Source organism: Rhinichthys klamathensis, unplaced genomic scaffold, assembly GCF_029890125.1.
Source record: "Rhinichthys klamathensis goyatoka isolate OS25496 unplaced genomic scaffold, OSU_Roscu_1.1 h1tg001432l_1, whole genome shotgun sequence".
In the NCBI taxonomy this organism is placed as follows: Eukaryota; Metazoa; Chordata; class Actinopteri; order Cypriniformes; family Leuciscidae; genus Rhinichthys; species Rhinichthys klamathensis.
Genome location: NW_026607447.1, coordinates 2,443 through 25,000, shown reverse-complemented (window position 1 = coordinate 25,000; position 22,558 = coordinate 2,443). Strand labels below are relative to the sequence as shown.

Sequence of the window (22,558 nt, the reverse complement as noted above, 5' to 3'; positions counted from 1 at the left end):
AACACACATGAGATATAACACACATGAGATTTAACACACATGAGATATAACACACATGAGATATAACACACATGAGATTTAACACACATGAGATATAATACACATGAGATATAACACACATGAGATATAACACACATGAGATATAACACACATGATATATAACACACATGAGATTTAACACACATGAGATATAACGCAGATGATATATAACACACATGAGATATAACACACATGAGATATAACACACATGAGATATAACACACATGAGATATAACACACATGAGATATAACACACATGAGATATAACACACATGAGATATAACACACATGAGATATAACACACATGAGATATAACACACATGAGATATAATACACATGAGATATAACACACATGAGATATAACACACATGAGATATAACACACATGAGATATAACACACATGAGATATAACACACATGAGATATAACACACATGAGATATAACACACATGAGATATAACACACATGAGATATAACACACATGAGATATAACACACATGAGATATAACACACATGAGATATAACACACATGAGATATAACACACATGAGATATAACACACATGAGATATAACACACATGAGATATAACACACATGATATATAACGCACATGAGATATAACGCACATGAGATATAACGCACATGATATATAATGCACATGAGATATAACACACATGAGATATAACACACATGAGATATAACACACATGAGATATAACGCACATGATATATAACGCACATGAGATATAACACACATGAGATATAACACACATGAGATATAACACACATGAGATATAACACACATGAGATATAACACACATGAGATATAACACACATGAGATATAACACACATGAGATATAACACACATGAGATATAACACACATGAGATATAACGCACATGATATATAATGCACATGAGATATAACACACATGAGATATAACACACATGAGATATAACACACATGAGATATAACACACATGAGATATAACACACATGAGATATAACGCACATGATATATAATGCACATGAGATATAACACACATGAGATATAACACACATGAGATATAACACACATGAGATATAACACACATGAGATATAACACACATGAGATATAACACACATGAGATATAACACACATGAGATATAACACACATGAGATATAACACACATGAGATATAACACACATGAGATATAACACACATGAGATATAACACACATGATATATAACACACATGAGATATAACACACATGAGATATAACACACATGAGATATAACACACATGAGATATAACACACATGAGATATAACACACATGAGATATAACACACATGAGATATAACACACATGAGATATAACGCACATGAGATATAACGCACATGATATATAACACACATGAGATATAACACACATGAGATATAACACACATGAGATATAACACACATGAGATATAACACACATGAGATATAACACACATGAGATATAATACACATGAGATATAATACACATGAGATATAACACACATGATATATAACACACATGAGATATAACACACATGAGATATAACACACATGAGATATAACACACATGAGATATAACACACATGAGATATAACACACATGAGATATAACACACATGAGATATAACACACATGAGATATAACACACATGAGATATAACACACATGAGATATAATACACATGAGATATAATACACATGAGATATAACACACATGATATATAACACACATGATATATAACACACATGAGATATAACACACATGAGATATAACACACATGAGATATAACGCACATGAGATATAATGCACATGAGATATAATGCACATGAGATATAACGCACATGATATATAACACACATGAGATATAATGCACATGAGATATAACACACATGAGATATAACACACATGAGATATAACACACATGAGATATAACACACATGATATATAACACACATGAGATATAACACACATGAGATATAACACACATGAGATATAACACACATGAGATATAACACACATGAGATATAACACACATGAGATATAACGCACATGAGATATAATGCACATGAGATATAACACACATGAGATATAACACACATGATATATAACACACATGAGATATAATGCACATGATATATAATACACTGATTGTGAGCTCATCTGAGCAGCGCTGAATCGGTGCAGTAAAGTGTGTGGATGTGTGTTGTGTGTGTGTGTCAGAGACGGCGGTCGACGCAGGATGAGCTGGCCATGAGGGATTATCTTCAGGAAGGAGATCTCATCAGCGTATCCTTCATCATCATCATCATCATCATCTCTGACTCCTTCAGCATATATTATTACAAACCGCATTATGAAAGTATTTTCAGCCACACATTATCATTATTTCTGTCTTACAATAACTCAATTATCACACAAGTACTGGAATAAAAGTTTATAGTTGGATATAAACTCTGATGTCTACAATAGTGTTCACCTTTAACAGCGACTCACTGAATCATTCACTCGAGAGATTCGTTCAAAAACACTGATTCATCAGTAATGAAACGAGAGAGTCATTGAATCATTCACTCAACCTTTTTATTTTATTTTAAATAATTCAAATTAATTCGTTTTTTTTTAAATTGACTGCAGCAATTAACATTTTGTCAGAATGATAGTAAGTTACATGTTATTTTGTTTAGTTGTCTGTTCAGAATCGTGATCTGTCTTTGAAACAACAAAATCGTGATTCTCAATTTATCCAGAATCGTGCAGATCGACAATATAACTATTAGATGAAAACTTATGCTAAAGTCTTAAGCTAAACAGAAATATGAAATAAGAAAACTAACAAAACTAACAAAAAGCGCATAACAAAATCACTAAAACTTCAATAAAAAGTATTGTAAAATTTACTAAAGCGCATAAAAATACTAAAACTGAAATAAGGCTAAATAGATATATTACAAATCAAAACTAACAAAAAATGACTAAAGCATATAACAAAAAATATTCGATCTAATACTGAAATATAAATAAAGCTAAACAGAAATATACAAAAGTATTAAATATAACAAATGCATGTAACAAAAAAACTTGAGCTAGAATTAAACTGAAAATATAGAAATCAAGCCAATTCAAAATATGAATAAATACTATAATAGTATAAACATAATCTTGAAATAACACTGATTCCAAAGCAATAACAGTTTGTCATAGTCTTTTATTGAAATGTAATAGTTAGTTCCACCTGAAACGGCTTGTTTTGGAGTGGTTGGCTCCTCTCCTCCGTCAGTTTGAGGTGATCATCGTTGTGATTTCCAGCTGTGTTCTTTAACCGCCCTCAGGCCGAGGTTCAGTCGATCTTCTCGGACGGCGCGCTCTCTCTGCACACACGCAGCTTAAAGTACGGCAAGGTGAGAAACAAAGCTGTATTTCCTCATATTCTCCACTGGTGCGGCTCCTCTCTTCCCAGTCTGTCAGTAACGCTCTGTTTACTTCCTGTCTCTATGAAGCCGCTCCTCCTGAAAAGCACACTGTGCTCTGATTGGTCGGCTGGAGCAGTGTGTTGTGATTGGTCGAACGCTTCGAGTGTGTTTGGGAAATGCCCCGCCCCTTTCCATAACCGCCAGTTTAACACACTACTGACTAACTCAACCAGGCCCCGCCCCTTTATTCTGCGCATTAATTATTATAATGAGGGAGAAGCTCGAGGCTAGCGGAGGCGTTCAGGCGTTCAGGAGCACTGATGTAGAGAGTGCCTGTGTTTCAGCTGGGTCAGGGAGTGCTGGTGCTCGTCTCCCCGTCGCTGGTGAAGAGGCAGAAGACGCACTTCCACAACCTGCCCTGCGGCGCGTCCGTGATCCTGGGGAACAACGGGTACGTGTGGCTCTATCCCACGCCGGAGACGCAGGACGAGGAGGCCGGCGGCTTCTACACCAGCATGGAGGTCCATAACTCTGCTTTAGCATCTCTGTGATAGCACTAGCGCTGGGGATCGGTTGACATTTAACGATTCTGATTCCGATTCTGCTTATCGATTCCTAATTTCTATTCCAATAAGGTAAAAAAAGTAACTTGGAAATCATTCACATTTATTTCAAAACATTTAATTGTTGCTGAATATCATCAACAGAAATCAGCGTTTGCCTGTGGTTTAAAAACACCATAGAAAACAACTAGCCGAACTAATATACATTTCTAGCATTATTAAAGACAGGTAAACACTTAAAAAATAACAAATACAAAATTAGCAATCGCATCAAATAGACACAACTGAACAAAGATACGATTGAAATAAACAGTGTTTTAAGATTTTCAGGTGCAGAAACTGTAATCGAATGTAAAATAACACTGCACTTTATAAATAAAATATACATTATAGTTACAAAAGTTATCCAGTCTAGAGCGAGTGTGTGTTCTCAGTCTTCTGTTGTGTGATTAGTGTTATTATAGAGACGGCAGGAATATCAGTGCTGTCACTTTAAGAGCCGCACGGGTCCGATACACTGATACACATGAGGACAGAACACAGAGTCTCTCGCGCTCCAACGCTTCACACTCATATTGAGACGCTCACAGAGGAATCGATAAGAGGAATCGAAATTTTAATGTTATAACAAGTATCTGATTCCTGATATCTCCCACACACGGTCACTGACGTGTCTCTGTTCAGCCGGTGTCGGTGTCGGATCGGGAGGTGATCTCGCGGCTCAGGAACTGCCTGTTGGCTCTCGCCGCTCATAAGGTCTTGCTGTACGACACCAGCGTGCTTTACTGCTACGAAGCGGCTCTCCCACACAAGGTATTATAACCTCGTTCACCTCAGGGTATTATAACCTCGTTCACCTCAGGTATTATAACCTCGTTCACCCCAGGGTATTATAACCTCGTTCACCTCAGGTATTATAACCTCGTTCACCCCAGGGTATTATAACCTCGTTCACCTCAGGGTATTATAACCTCGTTCACCTCAGGGTATTATAACCTCGTTCACCTCAGGGTATTATAACCTCGTTCACCTCAGGGTATTATAACCTCGTTCACCCCAGGGTATTATAACCTCGTTCACCTCAGGGTATTATAACCTCGTTCACCTCAGGGTATTATAACCTCGTTCACCTCAGGGTATTATAACCTCGTTCACCCCAGGGTATTATAACCTCGTTCACCTCAGGGTATTATAACCTCGTTCACCTCAGGGTATTATAACCTCGTTCACCTCAGGGTATTATAACCTCGTTCACCTCAGGGTATTATAACCTCGTTCACCTCAGGTATTATAACCTCGTTCACCTCAGGTATTATAACCTCGTTCACCTCAGGGTATTATAACCTCGTTCACCTCAGGGTATTATAACCTCGTTCACCTCAGGGTATTATAACCTCGTTCACCTCAGGGTATTATAACCTCGTTCACCTCAGGGTATTATAACCTCGTTCACCTCAGGGTATTATAACCTCGTTCACCTCAGGGTATTATAACCTCGTTCACCCCAGGGTATTATAACCTCGTTCACCTCAGGGTATTATAACCTCGTTCACCTCAGGGTATTATAACCTCGTTCACCTCGTTCACCTCAGGGTATTATAACCTCGTTCACCTCAGGGTATTATAACCTCGTTCACCTCAGGGTATTATAACCTCGTTCACCTCAGGGTATTATAACCTCGTTCACCTCAGGGTATTATAACCTCGTTCACCTCAGGGTATTATAACCTCGTTCACCTCAAGGTATTATAACCTCGTTCACCTCAGGGTATTATAACCTCGTTCACCTCAGGGTATTATAACCTCGTTCACCTCAGGGTATTATAACCTCGTTCACCTCAGGGTATTATAACCTCGTTCACCTCAGGGTATTATAACCTCGTTCACCTCAGGGTATTATAACCTCGTTCACCTCAGGGTATTATAACCTCGTTCACCTCAGGTATTATAACCTCGTTCACCTCAGGTATTATAACCTCGTTCACCTCAGGGTATTATAACCTCGTTCACCTCAGGATATTATAACCTCGTTCACCTCAGGGTATTATAACCTCGTTCACCTCAGGGTATTATAACCTCGTTCACCTCAGGGTATTATAACCTCGTTCACCTCGTTCACCTCAGGTATTATAACCTCGTTCACCTCAGGGTATTATAACCTCGTTCACCTCAGGTATTATAACCTCGTTCACCTCAGGATATTATAACCTCGTTCACCTCAGGGTATTATAACCTCGTTCACCTCAGGGTATTATAACCTCGTTCACCTCAGGGTATTATAACCTCGTTCACCTCAGGGTATTATAACCTCGTTCACCTCAGGGTATTATAACCTCGTTCACCTCAGGGTATTATAACCTCGTTCACCTCAGGTATTATAACCTCGTTCACCTCAGGTATTATAACCTCGTTCACCTCAGGGTATTATAACCTCGTTCACCTCAGGGTATTATAACCTCGTTCACCTCAGGATATTATAACCTCGTTCACCTCAGGTATTATAACCTCGTTCACCTCAGGGTATTATAACCTCGTTCACCTCAGGGTATTATAACCTCGTTCACCTCAGGTATTATAACCTCGTTCACCTCAGGGTATTATAACCTCGTTCACCTCAGGGTATTATAACCTCGTTCCCCTCAGGGTATTATAACCTCGTTCACCTCAGGTATTATAACCTCGTTCACCTCAGGGTATTATAACCTCGTTCACCTCAGGGTATTATAACCTCGTTCACCTCAGGTATTATAACCTCGTTCACCTCAGGGTATTATAACCTCGTTCACCTCAGGGTATTATAACCTCGTTCACCTTAGGGTATTATAACCTCGTTCACCTCAGGGTATTATAACCTCGTTCACCTCAGGTATTATAACCTCGTTCACCTCAGGGTATTATAACCTCGTTCACCTCAGGGTATTATAACCTCGTTCACCTCAGGGTATTATAACCTCGTTCACCTCAGGGTATTATAACCTCGTTCACCTCAGGTATTATAACCTCGTTCACCTCAGGTATTATAACCTCGTTCACCTCAGGGTATTATAACCTCGTTCACCTCAGGGTATTATAACCTCGTTCACCTCAGGATATTATAACCTCGTTCACCTCAGGTATTATAACCTCGTTCACCTCAGGGTATTATAACCTCGTTCACCTCAGGGTATTATAACCTCGTTCACCTCAGGTATTATAACCTCGTTCACCTCAGGGTATTATAACCTCGTTCCCCTCAGGGTATTATAACCTCGTTCACCTCAGGTATTATAACCTCGTTCACCTCAGGGTATTATAACCTCGTTCACCTCAGGGTATTATAACCTCGTTCACCTCAGGTATTATAACCTCGTTCACCTCAGGGTATTATAACCTCGTTCACCTCAGGGTATTATAACCTCGTTCACCTCAGGGTATTATAACCTCGTTCACCTCAGGTATTATAACCTCGTTCACCTCAGGTTATTATAACCTCGTTCACCTCAGGGTATTATAACCTCGTTCACCTCAGGGTATTATAACCTCGTTCACCTCAGGGTATTATAACCTCGTTCACCTCAGGGTATTATAACCTCGTTCACCTCAGGGTATTATAACCTCGTTCACCTCAGGGTATTATAACCTCGTTCACCTCAGGGTATTATAACCTCGTTCACCTCAGGGTATTATAACCTCGTTCACCTCAGGTATTATAACCTCGTTCACCTCAGGGTATTATAACCTCGTTCACCTCAGGTATTATAACCTCGTTCACCTCAGGGTATTATAACCTCGTTCACCTCAGGGTATTATAACCTCGTTCACCTCAGGGTATTATAACCTCGTTCACCTCAGGGTATTATAACCTCGTTCCCCTCAGGGTATTATAACCTCGTTCACCTCAGGGTATTATAACCTCGTTCACCTCAGGGTATTATAACCTCGTTCACCTCAGGGTATTATAACCTCGTTCACCTCAGGGTATTATAACCTCGTTCACCTCAGGTATTATAACCTCGTTCACCTCAGGGTATTATAACCTCGTTCACCTCAGGGTATTATAACCTCGTTCACCTCAGGGTATTATAACCTCGTTCACCTCAGGGTATTATAACCTCGTTCACCTCAGGGTATTATAACCTCGTTCACCTCAGGGTATTATAACCTCGTTCACCTCAGGGTATTATAACCTCGTTCACCTCAGGGTATTATAACCTCGTTCACCTCAGGGTATTATAACCTCGTTCACCTCAGGGTATTATAACCTCGTTCACCTCAGGTATTATAACCTCGTTCACCTCAGGGTATTATAACCTCGTTCACCTCAGGGTATGATAACCTCGTTCACCTCAGGGTATTATAACCTCGTTCACCTCGTTCACCTCAGGGTATTATAACCTCGTTCACCTCAGGTATTATAACCTCGTTCACCTCAGGGTATTATAACCTCGTTCACCTCAGGGTATTATAACCTCGTTCACCTCAGGGTATTATAACCTCGTTCACCTCAGGGTATTATAACCTCGTTCACCTCAGGTATTATAACCTCGTTCACCTCAGGGTATTATAACCTCGTTCACCTCGGTATTATAACCTCGTTCACCTCAGGGTATTATAACCTCGTTCACCTCAGGGTATGATAACCTCGTTCACCTCAGGGTATTATAACCTCGTTCACCTCAGGTATTATAACCTCGTTCACCTCAGGGTTATTATAACCTCGTTCACCTCAGGGTATTATAACCTCGTTCACCTCAGGGTATTAAAACCTCGTTCACCTCAGGGTATTATAACCTCGTTCACCTCGGGTATTATAACCTCGTTCACCTCAGGGTATTATAACCTCGTTCACCTCAGGGTATTATAACCTCGTTCACCTCAGGGTATTATAACCTCGTTCACCTCAGGGTATTATAACCTCGTTCACCTCAGGGTATTATAACCTCGTTCACCTCAGGTATTATAACCTCGTTCACCTCAGGTATTATAACCTCGTTCACCTCAGGTATTATAACCTCGTTCACCTCAGGATATTATAACCTCGTTCACCTCAGGTATTATAACCTCGTTCACCTCAGGGTATTATAACCTCGTTCACCTCAGGGTATTATAACCTCGTTCACCTCAGGTATTATAACCTCGTTCACCTCAGGGTATTATAACCTCGTTCACCTCAGGGTATTATAACCTCGTTCACCTCAGGGTATTATAACCTCGTTCACCTCAGGTATTATAACCTCGTTCACCTCAGGGTATTATAACCTCGTTCACCTCACGGTATTATAACCTCGTTCACCTCAGGGTATTATAACCTCGTTCACCTCAGGGTATTATAACCTCGTTCACCTCAGGTATTATAACCTCGTTCACCTCAGGGTATTATAACCTCGTTCACCTCAGGGTATTATAACCTCGTTCACCTCAGGGTATTATAACCTCGTTCACCTCAGGGTATTATAACCTCGTTCACCTCAGGGTATTATAACCTCGTTCACCTCAGGTATTATAACCTCGTTCACCTCAGGTATTATAACCTCGTTCACCTCATGTATTATAACCTCGTTCACCTCAGGGTATTATAACCTCGTTCACCTCAGGGTATTATAACCTCGTTCACCTCAGGGTATTATAACCTCGTTCACCTCAGGATATTATAACCTCGTTCACCTCAGGTATTATAACCTCGTTCACCTCAGGGTATTATAACCTCGTTCACCTCAGGGTATTATAACCTCGTTCACCTCAGGGTATTATAACCTCGTTCACCTCAGGGTATTATAACCTCGTTCACCTCAGGGTATTATAACCTCGTTCACCTCAGGGTATTATAACCTCGTTCACCTCAGGGTATTATAACCTCGTTCACCTCAGGGTATTATAACCTCGTTCACCTCAGGGTATTATAACCTCGTTCACCTCAGGGTATTATAACCTCGTTCACCTCAGGGTATTATAACCTCGTTCACCTCAGGGTATTATAACCTCGTTCCCCTCAGGGTATTATAACCTCGTTCACCTCAGGTATTATAACCTCGTTCACCTCAGGGTATTATAACCTCGTTCACCTCAGGTATTATAACCTCGTTCACCTCAGGGTATTATAACCTCGTTCACCTCGGGTATTATAACCTCGTTCACCTCAGGGTATTATAACCTCGTTCACCTCAGGGTATTATAACCTCGTTCACCTCAGGGTATTATAACCTCGTTCACCTCAGGTATTATAACCTCGTTCACCTCAGGTATTATAACCTCGTTCACCTCAGGGTATTATAACCTCGTTCACCTCAGGTATTATAACCTCGTTCACCTCAGGGTATTATAACCTCGTTCACCTCAGGGTATTATAACCTCGTTCACCTCAGGGTATTATAACCTCGTTCACCTCAGGTATTATAACCTCGTTCACCTCAGGGTATTATAACCTCGTTCACCTCAGGGTATTATAACCTCGTTCACCTCAGGGTATTATAACCTCGTTCACCTCAGGGTATTATAACCTCGTTCACCTCAGGGTATTATAACCTCGTTCACCTCAGGGTATTATAACCTCGTTCACCTCAGGTATTATAACCTCGTTCACCTCAGGGTATTATAACCTCGTTCACCTCAGGGTATTATAACCTCGTTCACCTCAGGGTATTATAACCTCGTTCACCTCAGGGTATTATAACCTCGTTCACCTCAGGGTATTATAACCTCGTTCACCTCAGGGTATTATAACCTCGTTCACCTCAGGGTATTATAACCTCGTTCACCTCAGGGTATTATAACGTTGTTCACCTCAGGGTATTATAACCTCGTTCACCTCAGGGTATTATAACCTCGTTCACCTCAGGGTATTATAACCTCGTTCACCTCAGGGTATTATAACCTCGTTCACCTCGGTGTGAACGCTCATGAGGAGTGAAGCATCACATCTGTGTTTCCTTGCAGATTAAAGACATCCTGAAGCCGGAGACCATGGAGGAGATCGTTCTGGAGACGCGGCAGCGCCTGCTCGAGCACGAGGGATGAAACACACACTTTCATGCAAACCCTAATAATAATAAATAAATGCATTTGACAGAAAAAAAGTGGCTTTTATTGTTTCTCGTACAAACAAAAACGCATCATGCACAGCTTCTGAAACCTTACGGAAGGAAGTGTGATAGTTCACTTCTTAAGATACTTTAGAAAGCTTTATATGATTGTATATCATCATGTAATTGTAATGTCAAGTATTATTGTGTTAAAGGGACAGTACACCCACAAATGAAAACTCATGGATTGAATAAATTTGACAGAAAACAAGTGGTTTTTATTTAGCAAAAACGCATCATGCACAGCTTCTGAAACCTTACGGAAGACGTGTTAGCCAGCATTTAATCTCGTACCACTTAAGATAGTTTAGAAATTTTTATCTTTTATGTTTGTAATGTTAAGTAATATTGTGTTAAAGGGACTTTAACACTTCTGTCACCCTCAAGTTGTTCCAAGCCTGTATGGTTTCTGTGTTCTGCTGAATAACACAGGTGATGGACCCCACTGACTTGCATAGTGTAATAAAAAAATACAATGGAAGTCAATAGGGTCCAATGTTTTCATTTTTGGGTGAACTGTCCCTTTAATAGTGTGCCAGTCAGGATCAGGCCGCTAGAGGGCAGAGCTTTAATCACGATACAAAATACTGATTATATTATATATTACTAATTACTTTATTAAAAAAATATAATAATAATAATCATTTATTTCTAGAGCACATTTAAAACACAACCAAAGTGACCGAAGTGCTTTACAAAGAATAAAATAAACACAAGAATTAAAAATAATATACATACCAAACAAGCCAAAATAAGTAATACGCAATCAATAGAATAAAGCATCAAAATGTTTACAAATATTGACACATTTTTATAGCTTTCTTATTTTTCTAAATAAAAGTTAGTTTTCAGTATGTTCAAGGAAATAAACAACTTTTTAAATGAAAGGAAAAGGAACATTATCATACATTGCAAGAATTAAACAATGTGTGATTGAGTTACGTAAATCAAGGAAATATAAATAAAATAAAGATAAAAAACCACTACAATAAAAATGTGCCTGGTAGATGCAGAGATAAAAAAAAGTATAAAAATTAAAAAAGGAACTGAAGATTGTTTTTCTTTTCTTTATTGAAGCTAATCAACAATACAAACAAAGTAGCAAAAGTTAAAGAAATACCCCAGAAAAAAAAAACAAAAAATAAAAAAAATATATATAATAAATAAAGTAAATACAAATAAATAAAAAAACTGAAGATTGTTGGCGGAAGAGCTCGGCGTGTGTGTGACGTCATGAGCGGAGCTCGCGTGCGCGAATATGGCGGTTCCTGCGACGACGAGCGACTCCAAGAAAAGTGCTGAAAGTTATGAAATAAAAGGAAGACATGGCGAGAATCAACACTAAAAAACTGCGGAAGAGTGCAGGGAATGTTCGGTGAGGAAACGAGCCCGACAGGAGAGGCATAAAGACTGCGCGGAGAGCGTTTATATTCGCCTCAGGATCTCGAGAGAGGGAGAGAACTGCACGCGGAAGTGACGAGAGACTTAACAACTACAACTCCAACAAACTCCAACTATACACTACACGTCAAAGTTACACGAACCGAGGGTTTAATCGGGATAACACCGCGTGTGGGAGTTCCCGTGAGAGTTCAGACTCTATTTTACACCTCCATGTGTTTAATTAGCTGAAATCTCATCAACGTTATTTACCGCAGTGACGTCGATGTGCTTGTTTACAGCTGCTGCAAACGTAATTAAATAGTTATTACTACATGTAGTAACAGTTATGTACTGAATGACACTACTAACCAGTCTTGCCACAATCACAATCGAAGATCTGCTATTTAAAAAGTTATTGTTGGGACATTTCTTCCAAGTGAATAACGATGATAATTGACTATAGTTTCATGCACATCAGCATATCTGAGCGAATTATTGACACGTGCCAGGAGATACATATTCGCGTGACGTCACTATGATTGACAGCTCAACCCTTCTCAGAGTTTCTGTTGATCATGTGGAGGTTCCAGTGACGTCATCACCCTGAAGACTGATGTTTCGTCCTCCTCTGACACGTGAGAATGACATTATTATTATTACTGTTAATCCCACACTTCCTGCTTTTTGTATGTTTTGTATGATCTGTTATCAGAGGTAACTTATGTACATTTATGAAATACATAACTTAGACAGTGTCCTCTGATAACAGATCACTCTAAATTGTAATGTGGACATTTTCTGTAAAGCTGCTTTGAAATGTTGTGTATTGTGAAAAGCGCTATACAAATACATCATGTGAATTGAATATAAGCTGCGTCCCAAATCGCGTACTTGTACACTATTCTACGCCATTTTGTAGTATAAATAGTGCGAGTACTGCGTTCACACTTAAAATTCTAAAAATAAAAAGTGCACTTTAAATACCCGGATAATGCACTTATTTAACCGAAAAACCGAAGTGTGGAGCGCTGGCCACTTCACGCACTCGACTGTCGTAGCGGAGGGGGCGGGGCTGTCAGACTCCGATGTTGAAAGACAAAATAAACGTATAAAGTTCATACACTACACGACTCGTACATAGTGTATAAGTGCATGTGTGTCGTTTGGGACACAGCTTATGTCTACTCTTATGCACTTTAAGCTTTTAAACGTGTGATCTGCTCTGTGATCAGACCCGCACAGGCTTCTGGATCTGGATCCGTGACCGGCGCTGGACTCTGACTCGTCGGGACCGGGATCCGGTGTGTGTGTGTGTGTGTGTCGGGCCCTTATGGGGCAGCAGCCGGGGAAGCCCGTCGGGGACCAGCGGAGACCGAGTCTGCCGGCGCTGCCCTTCATCAAGGCCTCGGGGAAGCGGGAGGCGTCGCGGCCCGGAGCGCAGAACTGCAATGTGTTCACCGTCCACGGTCAGTCCAGGCTCATGCGTTTGTGGTCAGGTCACATGACCGTGTTGTGAGGTCACATGACCGTGTTGTGAGGTCACATGACCGTGTTGTCAGGTCACGTGACCGTGTTGTGAGGTCACATGACCGTGTTGTCAGGTCACATGACCGTGTTGTCAGGTCACATGACCGTGTTGTGAGGTCACGTGACCGTGTTGTGAGTCCACCTTCATATGTTTGCAGTGTTGTGAGGTCACATGACCGTGTTGTGAGGTCACATGATCGTGTTGTGAGGTCACGTGACCGTGTTGTCAGGTCACATGACCGTGTTGTGAGTCCACCTTCATATGTTTGCAGTGTTGTGAGTCCACCTTCATATGTTTGCAGTGTTGTGAGGTCACGTGACCGTGTTGTCAGGTCACATGACCGTGTTGTGAGTCCACCTTCATATGTTTGCAGTGTTGTGAGGTCACATGACCGTGTTGTGAGGTCACATGACCGTGTTGTCAGGTCACGTGACCGTGTTGTGAGTCCACCTTCATATGTTTGCAGTGTTGTGAGGTCACATGACCGTGTTGTGAGGTCACATGATCGTGTTGTGAGGTCACGTGACCGTGTTGTCAGGTCACATGACCGTGTTGTGAGTCCACCTTCATATGTTTGCAGTGTTGTGAGTCCACCTTCATATGTTTGCAGTGTTGTGAGGTCACATGACCGTGTTGTGAGTCCACCTTCATATGTTTGCTGTGTTTTGAGGTCACAGGACCGTGTTGTGAGGTCACATGACCGTGTTGTGAGGTCACATGATCGTGTTGTGAGGTCACGTGACCGTGTTGTCAGGTCACATGACCGTGTTGTGAGTCCACCTTCATATGTTTGCCGTGTTGTGAGGTCACATGACCGTGTTGTGAGGTCACGTGACCGTGTTGTCAGGTCACATGACCGTGTTGTGAGTCCACCTTCATATGTTTGCTGTGTTTTGAGGTCACATGACCGTGTTGTGAGGTCACATGACCGCTGTGAGGTCACATGACCGGTGCCGTCCACAGGTTTCTGTCCGTGAGCGTGAGGATTGTCCTGACAGCGGCCGTTTTGATCAGACTGACAGATAATGTACATTTCCTGAGGAAAGTGTGAGTGGTGCTTTCAGTGACAAAACCAACAACCATGTCTGTGCGATGTTGTGGAGCTGTAATATGGCTTATATATGTTGCAATATTATACTTTTTTTTACAATGTTTTGGTGCTGAGATATGGCTTGTAGGCTAAATGTTGTTTTACGGTTGCTAGGGTGCTGTAAGTTGTTGCTTTGATTTGATTTATTCAACAATGATCATAAACATATACAATCATGCCAGAGGCAATTCATATACATTTAAATACAATTTGTTGAGGTGGATAAAATACACAAAAAAGCCTCAGGCATATTTCCATTGTGGTCCTCTACATGCATAAAATGAACAAACAGTTCCAGTGGGAATAAGATCAAAAACAAGCAACTCACACCTTACAAATTCTTATGGGATCCTAATAGGAAAGCCATTTTTTAACTTCTCTTCTAAAGGGCCATGCCTCTTGTAATTGTTTTAAATGATCTGGCAATTCATTCCAAGCAACTGCACTCGAGTACAAAAACGAATTCTTCCCAACTACACTTTTAAACTGGTACAAATATATATTATTTATCCTTGCCCTTGTAGAAATACAATGAACATCTCTCACAAAAACATAGTAGTCACACAAGTATTTAGGAACAGTGAATTTTTTTGCACACCATCATAATTTTAATAAAAATTACTCTTTTATCCACTTTTAAACTACCCAATTCCCTGAAATGGTTATTATTTAGTTGCATACGAGGATGAAACCCCAGAACGATTCTACACAACCTGTTCTGAGCAGTCTGTAATTTATTTTAACATGTTTTTTAGAGCCACTATACCACAAACTTACTGCATAGTCGAAATGTGGTTGCACTAATGCACCAGCTAACATGATCATTGTTTGTTTATCTAAATAAGCAGCCTGTCTTGCTAAAAATTTTATTCGATTATTTATTTTCGATAAAGCTACAGGTGGCATGCTATCCCCAGTCATTTTGTTATCAAGAATACATCCCAAAAATTTCACTTCTTGTTTAAAAGTAAAATACTCATCTCCCACCCTTATTTCTGAATTGGGACATTTCTTCAATTTTGCAGCAGAACCGAATAAAATAACCTCAGTTTTCCCAAAATAGCTGCAAAAATAGCTTATTTTGAAAACACCAATTGGACACTTCTACAATTTCTCTTCTTAACTTGTTTTCTATTGTTTCTTTATTTTCATCAGTAACTATTATAATGGCATCATCCGCATATAATGATAAGTGGCTAGAGCAGGCCATCTTTAAATCATTTATATAAATTAAAAAAAGTAAGGGCCCTAATACACTACCTTGTGGTACTCCACAAGAGATCGGCAAAGAGTCTGAGCACACTCATTTATATCGACCATTTGACACCTATTCGTAAGATAAGATTTGATCCATTTACATGAATTAGAGTCAAAACCCATAGCATTTAATTTTAACAACAGAATATTATGGTCAACTGTGTCGAAGGCTTTTCGTAAATCGAGCAATACCATCCCACTTAATTTACCTTTATCTATTCCTTTCTTTATATAATCCGTCAAATATAGAATAGTTGTCTCTGTGGAATGCATCCTTCTAAAACCAGACAGAAATTCATATAAAATATTAAAATTGGAAATATATTCTTCAATTTGGTCAAATAATATTTGTTCTAAAATTTTAGATAACGAAGACAGGATTGACACAGGCCTATAATTATTACACTCTAGCCTACTCCCTTTTTTAAAAAGGGGAAACATTTTTGCTTGTTTGAATTCAGCCGGTACCTTATTCTGGCAGATAGAGAGATTTAGCATGTGAGTAACCATAGGAGTTATAAAATTAGCAGCGTCTTTAATAAACTTAGCCGGAATATTATCCAACCCTGTGGCTTTATTGCACTTCAATTCACTTAGTTTCTTATAAGCATGTCATCTCTTTTACTTTGTTAAATGAAAAACCTCCTAAGGCAACACATATAAGTCTGATTGAGCTGGAAGCTCTTTTACTAAATTTTCGCCCACCATAGGAAAAAACTCATTAAACAATTTGCTACCTTTTTCTGATCTGTCATCAATTGACCATTCATTTTGAGACTGATTCTTGAATCTTTACTTTTACCCTTTTGCCGATAGCCTAAAACACTCAAGATTCGCCATAGTTTTTGAGAGTCTTGTTTAGCTCCACTAATTTCATTCTTCAAAAACATTTTTTTGGCCTCTTTAATCTGGCATCTGATCTCATTTCTTTTACGTTAAAATTTGTTATAATTATCATTATTTCCATCTTTTTTGAATGATTTTAAACTATTATTGCGTTCCTTGATATCTTTTAAAATACTATCTGTCATCCAGGGTTCTGTTCTTTGTTTGATTCTTATTTCTTTATTCATAACTTGCACAAATCTCTTTTTAAACCTGTCCCAAACTATATCCACATCATCAAACTGCATCACTTCTTTCCAATTAGCCTTGCTAAGTTCTTCAACAAAAAGTTGTGGACTGTATCTTTTAAGCGATCTAATTTTTAATATGATGACTTATAGCCTCTCTCTTTAATTTTCTAAATACATATACCATATTATGATCACTTAAACCAAGCTCAAAAACACCACTTTTATATATCCTAGAAATGTCTGAAACCAATATAACATCAATAATTGTACAGCTTTTAGAAGTAATTCTGGTTGGGTCACTGATAATTTGTTTCAATGCATATGATTTACAAAATGACCTGAACTGCTTATACACTGATGAATCTTTCTTCAACATATCTGTATTTAAATCGCCCAAAATAAGCAATTCTTGACCTAAAACATAATTTGACATATTTAAAACCTCATCCAGACTCTCATAAAAATCACTTTGATTCGGAGGACGATAGCAAATACCAACCAAAATCGGTTTACTCTTTGCCAACAAAACTTCAAGCCAAATCGCCTCCACTGTAGAGTTTATAAAATCTCTTCTCTCATTACACACCAAATCTGACCTTATATATGCACACACACACCACCTCCTTTCCGATTTCGATCTCGTCTGAACAAACAATAATTGTCAATTTGAATCTCTGCATCCAATATTGAATCATCAAGCCATGTTTGGCTGCAACTGAACAACGCCACTTTAGATTCTTGACATAAATAACGTAGTTCACTTATCATTATTCACTTATGCTAGGGAGTGGCTATGAAGTTATGTCACTACTTATTGGCTGCTTGATAAGTCCGTCTCAAAAGAGCCCAAACCGCTGACAGAGACTGAACACCGTCTGTGTTCAGATGTGGAAATTGTTCAAAAATGTTCAATTTAATAATACACAACTGTTCAAAAGGTTGAATAAGCTCGCTCAGATCTGGTCATGTGTCTGAAAGAAACTTCTGCTCAGCAAAGCTGCATTTAAAAATCCAGTGAAATATTATTCCAGTGTAAATCAGCTGTTTTCTATGTGAATATGTTGTAAAGTGTAATTTATTCCTGAATTTTCAGCATCATTACTCCAGTCTTCAGTGTCACATGATCCTTCAGAAATCACTCTATAATATGATGATTTGATTTCAAGAATGATTATTATCAGTGTTGAAAAGAGTTCATATTTTTCTGCAAACCAAGGACAGCATTTATTTGAAATATGCAATATTATATATATATAATATATAATAGGGGTGGGAATCTTTTACCATCTCACGATTCAATTCGATTCCGATTCTTGAGGCCACGATTCGATTCAAAATCGATTTTCGATTCAAAAAGATTTTCGATTTAAAACGATTCGATTTTATCCATAATGATTTCTAATTGGGTTTCTGATCATGATCTACTCTCATCTGCTTTGCTATACAGAATGACAAACGGAGACCAGTGTTTCCTCTAGGATTTTTTCCAGCTGTGGTGGCAGGCCCATTTCGCCAGGGGGAGGGGGCGTGGCCCATGAGTGATATTCCCATTGGCCACGCCCCCTTACCCCAGGTGTTTAAACCTCCCCTAAGCCTTATAACATGAAAGGCTCGAATAAGAGCGGCAAAGCGATTATCCGCATCCCGTGCGCAGAATGATGCACTTGAAGCAACGCGAAGTCACAGCGCGCAGCGCTCCGGATTGAAAAGTTCAAAGCACAAAGCGAAGAGATTATATCTGTCTATCTATGCTTAATGTATTATATATATGCAACAGTTTATTGAGCATTTTCTTTTAACAGTTTTAAATTTCAGTTACAGTGCGCATGAACAATTCATAGCGCTCTCCAGTGCTGTAATCTAACAGACACCCGGGAGAAAGGATTATGATTTAGAAAACGCTATAACGCGACGCGCTGTGTGAATGCTGAATGGAGAATGACTGAGGAGAGATGAGTTTCCATTAACTTTAACTAACGACTTAAATATTCATTTTTACATCACATTATGCTATTGAATGACTTTAGAAGTCTTGGAATATAGTGCGAACACTTTATGGTGCTTTACAATGTTTTTTATGCCTTTAGCTTAACAATAACACAATGCTATACACATTAAATTATATCGGACCTCACTGAGAAGCTGCAGCCGTGGCGGGATTATTTTAGGTGTGGCGGCCCGCCACGGCAGAATGAATGTAGAAGCATCATATTTAGAAGCATCAGAAATTTCATAGAAGCATCCATATTTGCTTCCTTTGATTTGCCGCTCACGTTCAAAAACCGGCTGCGTGCATGACGTCCGGACGTCCCGTAGGCTATAGTTACAAAAATGGAGGCGAACAGCCAGCTGATTTTATTTATTTATTAAATCGATTCTTGGACATTTCAGATCGATTCTGAATCGTTGCAAATGAGAATCTAGATTCTTCTGTGAATCGATTTTTTGGCACACCCCTAATATATAAGTTTAGACGTGCCGGTATACTGTAATACGATATATCACGATAATGAACATGTACGATATTGTTATTTTGGCCACTTCAAAATACTGTGAATTATTTAAATTATTATTCTCTCTAGTAATATGGCACATAGTCTTAGAGCTCAAACATGACGATATGGGGCTCAGGTCAGGAAGCAGACAGACTGGCTAAACCGACCGTCTGCTAGCGGCCTCGCGTCACCAAGGTCAGATAAATCCCATCACACAGAGCCTCTTTCACCGAGATATCATCATATAGAGACTGTGTCTGTTCCCCGAATTAGGAAATACAAAAAACTCCCAAACCCATTTAAAGGAGCACTTCACCCATTTCAACATTAATCTTTATTGAAAGTGGGTCATATATGTAGTCGAAATGTAAAAGAAATTTTGAATTTGGTGCCCTCTTGACCGAGAAAAGACAGAAAATAACTTTTGGGCGCATTTGTATGTAAGACAACAACTCCCACAATGCACCACATTGCACAGCTCCGCAAGCCACTCCCACTAATCCAGAACAGCAGCGCAAACATCACAAATCACTCTTCCGTCTACAAGGCTAACGTTAGCTGCCACCAGAGTTAGAAATTCATTTCACACAAAATTTATAGTTAGTTGGCTGTGGCGAGCAGGACGAGGGCGAGCCGAGGCACGTGAGATGACTGCGCGAGGCCGGTGGCGTGAGTGATAATGAACGACACCTGTGAGACGCACTGGTCTCTCTCGCGTCTCTCACCGAGGAGCGGACGCATAAAACGAGGAGCGACGACAGGGCAAATCGAGTGAGGAACAGGCCTGATTTTATGTTGTGTTTTGTTTCTGTTGTGTGTGGCCAACAGTGAGGGGCTGCTGGCTTATACTTTTGTTTTGTATTTGTTTATTTTACTATTAAAATGTTTAAATGTTTGCCGGTTCCCGCCTCATTCTTCCCACAACAACGAACCCCGTTACATTGGCAAACTCATTAGCGAATTACTCCTCGTTTGTATTTCTTTCTATATGGTGAATTATTGCATGATACCTGGTTCAGTCAGAACATGCGGTGCGACACGAGGATGGTTCACATCACAACACAAACGTCCGTGTGCTCGTCTAATCAGAGAGAAATTGCTATCGTTGAAATTCTCTACAGCAGACGGACTCTATCTGTGTCCGTAGCGCACAGCGAGAGCACAGGCACCAGCAGCCCGCCTCAGCTCGAGCCAGTCCGGGCTCCTCGTCCGCCTCCTGTTCCTCCATCAGCCTCAGCTGCTCTTCACTATATTGCGGCTCGTATAAATAGCCACGAACATCAGTTTCGAGCAAAAGATTTTCAAAATCTTCGTCTTCCATATCGTGTGTCGTAAATTCAGGCATTATGGTAAATCTAACTCCTTGAGCGCTTGTTAGCTTAGCTTGCTGTCTTCCAAGCAAGATGGCGGATTAATAGTTTAGTTTCTTCAGGTTTAGTCCCACCCACTGATCTGTAATAGGCCGGTGGGGTGAGTGGGTCCCACGCCCTTGAATAATAATGAGCTAAAGGCTGTAGTTTTCTTAATATGCAATGAAATTTATCTTCCGTCCTATCGTGACGCAAAATGACGATATTTACGTCACGATAGGACGGAAGTAAAACACTTAAATCCTTTTTTCTCCCATCTCAGAAAAAAAACAAGCAAAATTCCACCATCATTATAATATATGACTGGGTTTCTAACAATACAAACCTTAATGCAAATGGGTGAAGTGACCCTTTAAGGGTAAAAATTCGCTTGATGTTCAACAAATAAAAAACAGATATAATGCAAATGACAATGCTTGGGTTGCTGAATATTCGATCCCTTACTTTAAAAGCACTTATTGTTAACGTGAGAGCTCGATGGGTTACAGAGAGGCCTTAAAAGCTGCTAGATCTGCTTATTTTTCAACCCTATTAGAAGAAAACAAACAAAACCCGAGGTATTTATTTGAAACAGTTGCTAAACTAACGAAAAATAAAGCATCTAGCCCAGAAGTGTCCAAGCAACACAGCAGTGATGACTTTATGAACTTCTTCACTTATAAGATTGATAATATCAGGGAGAAAATGATAACTATGCAACCGTCTACAAGGGATGTCCCGATCCGATCACCTGGTTTCAGACTCGATCGGTGTATTAGGAGTGTAGCGGTACATGTATTCGTATTGAACCGTTTCGGTACGAGGCTTCCGGTTCGGTACGGATACAAACCGAACGATTCCTTGGACCATTTTTCCTACCGACAAAATCCGCGCTGGCGCGACCACCACAACGTTGCGCAACATAAAATGGCAAACGTAACGAAACTGGGCTATTCATTATATTGTGCTTCACAGACCGTTTATCAGTTCGGACCAAGCGTGCCGCACAAGCCCTCAAAAGTGAAGCCAAAACGTCTCGATCGCCCCCCGGTGACCGGTCCTAGTATAGCTCATAAGCCCCGCCTCCCCATGTTATTCAACGGGACGTGAGACCAACTAAATAATTAAATTACACTTCACATATCTTTTTTCTAAAGATAGTTTCTGTCATTTACTGTAGTTTCTATCACGTTGATGTAATTTCAAGTGTTTGTTTTTAAAATAAGTTCGTTTTTAGTTAGTTATTTGATGCTATAAAAACGGTGCTGTGACATCATGATTGACAGCTGTGATTG

The 22,558-nt window shown here is 39.7% G+C and overlaps 1 protein-coding gene across 1 annotated transcript in view; it reads left to right on the top strand.

Annotated features, from left to right (window-relative positions):
• exosc2 (exosome component 2) overlaps positions 1–11,024 on the top strand; it is a 19,573-nt gene extending 8,549 nt beyond the window's left edge. Inside the window, exons 5-9 of the mRNA XM_056245119.1 lie at positions 2,275–2,340; positions 3,384–3,452; positions 3,809–3,985; positions 4,712–4,840; positions 10,940–11,024. Coding sequence (XP_056101094.1) covers positions 2,275–2,340; positions 3,384–3,452; positions 3,809–3,985; positions 4,712–4,840; positions 10,940–11,020 — 522 coding nt within the window. The 3' untranslated portion in view covers positions 11,021–11,024. The remainder of the gene's footprint in view (positions 1–2,274; positions 2,341–3,383; positions 3,453–3,808; positions 3,986–4,711; positions 4,841–10,939) is intronic.
• The last annotated feature ends 11,534 nt before the right edge of the window (positions 11,025–22,558 follow it).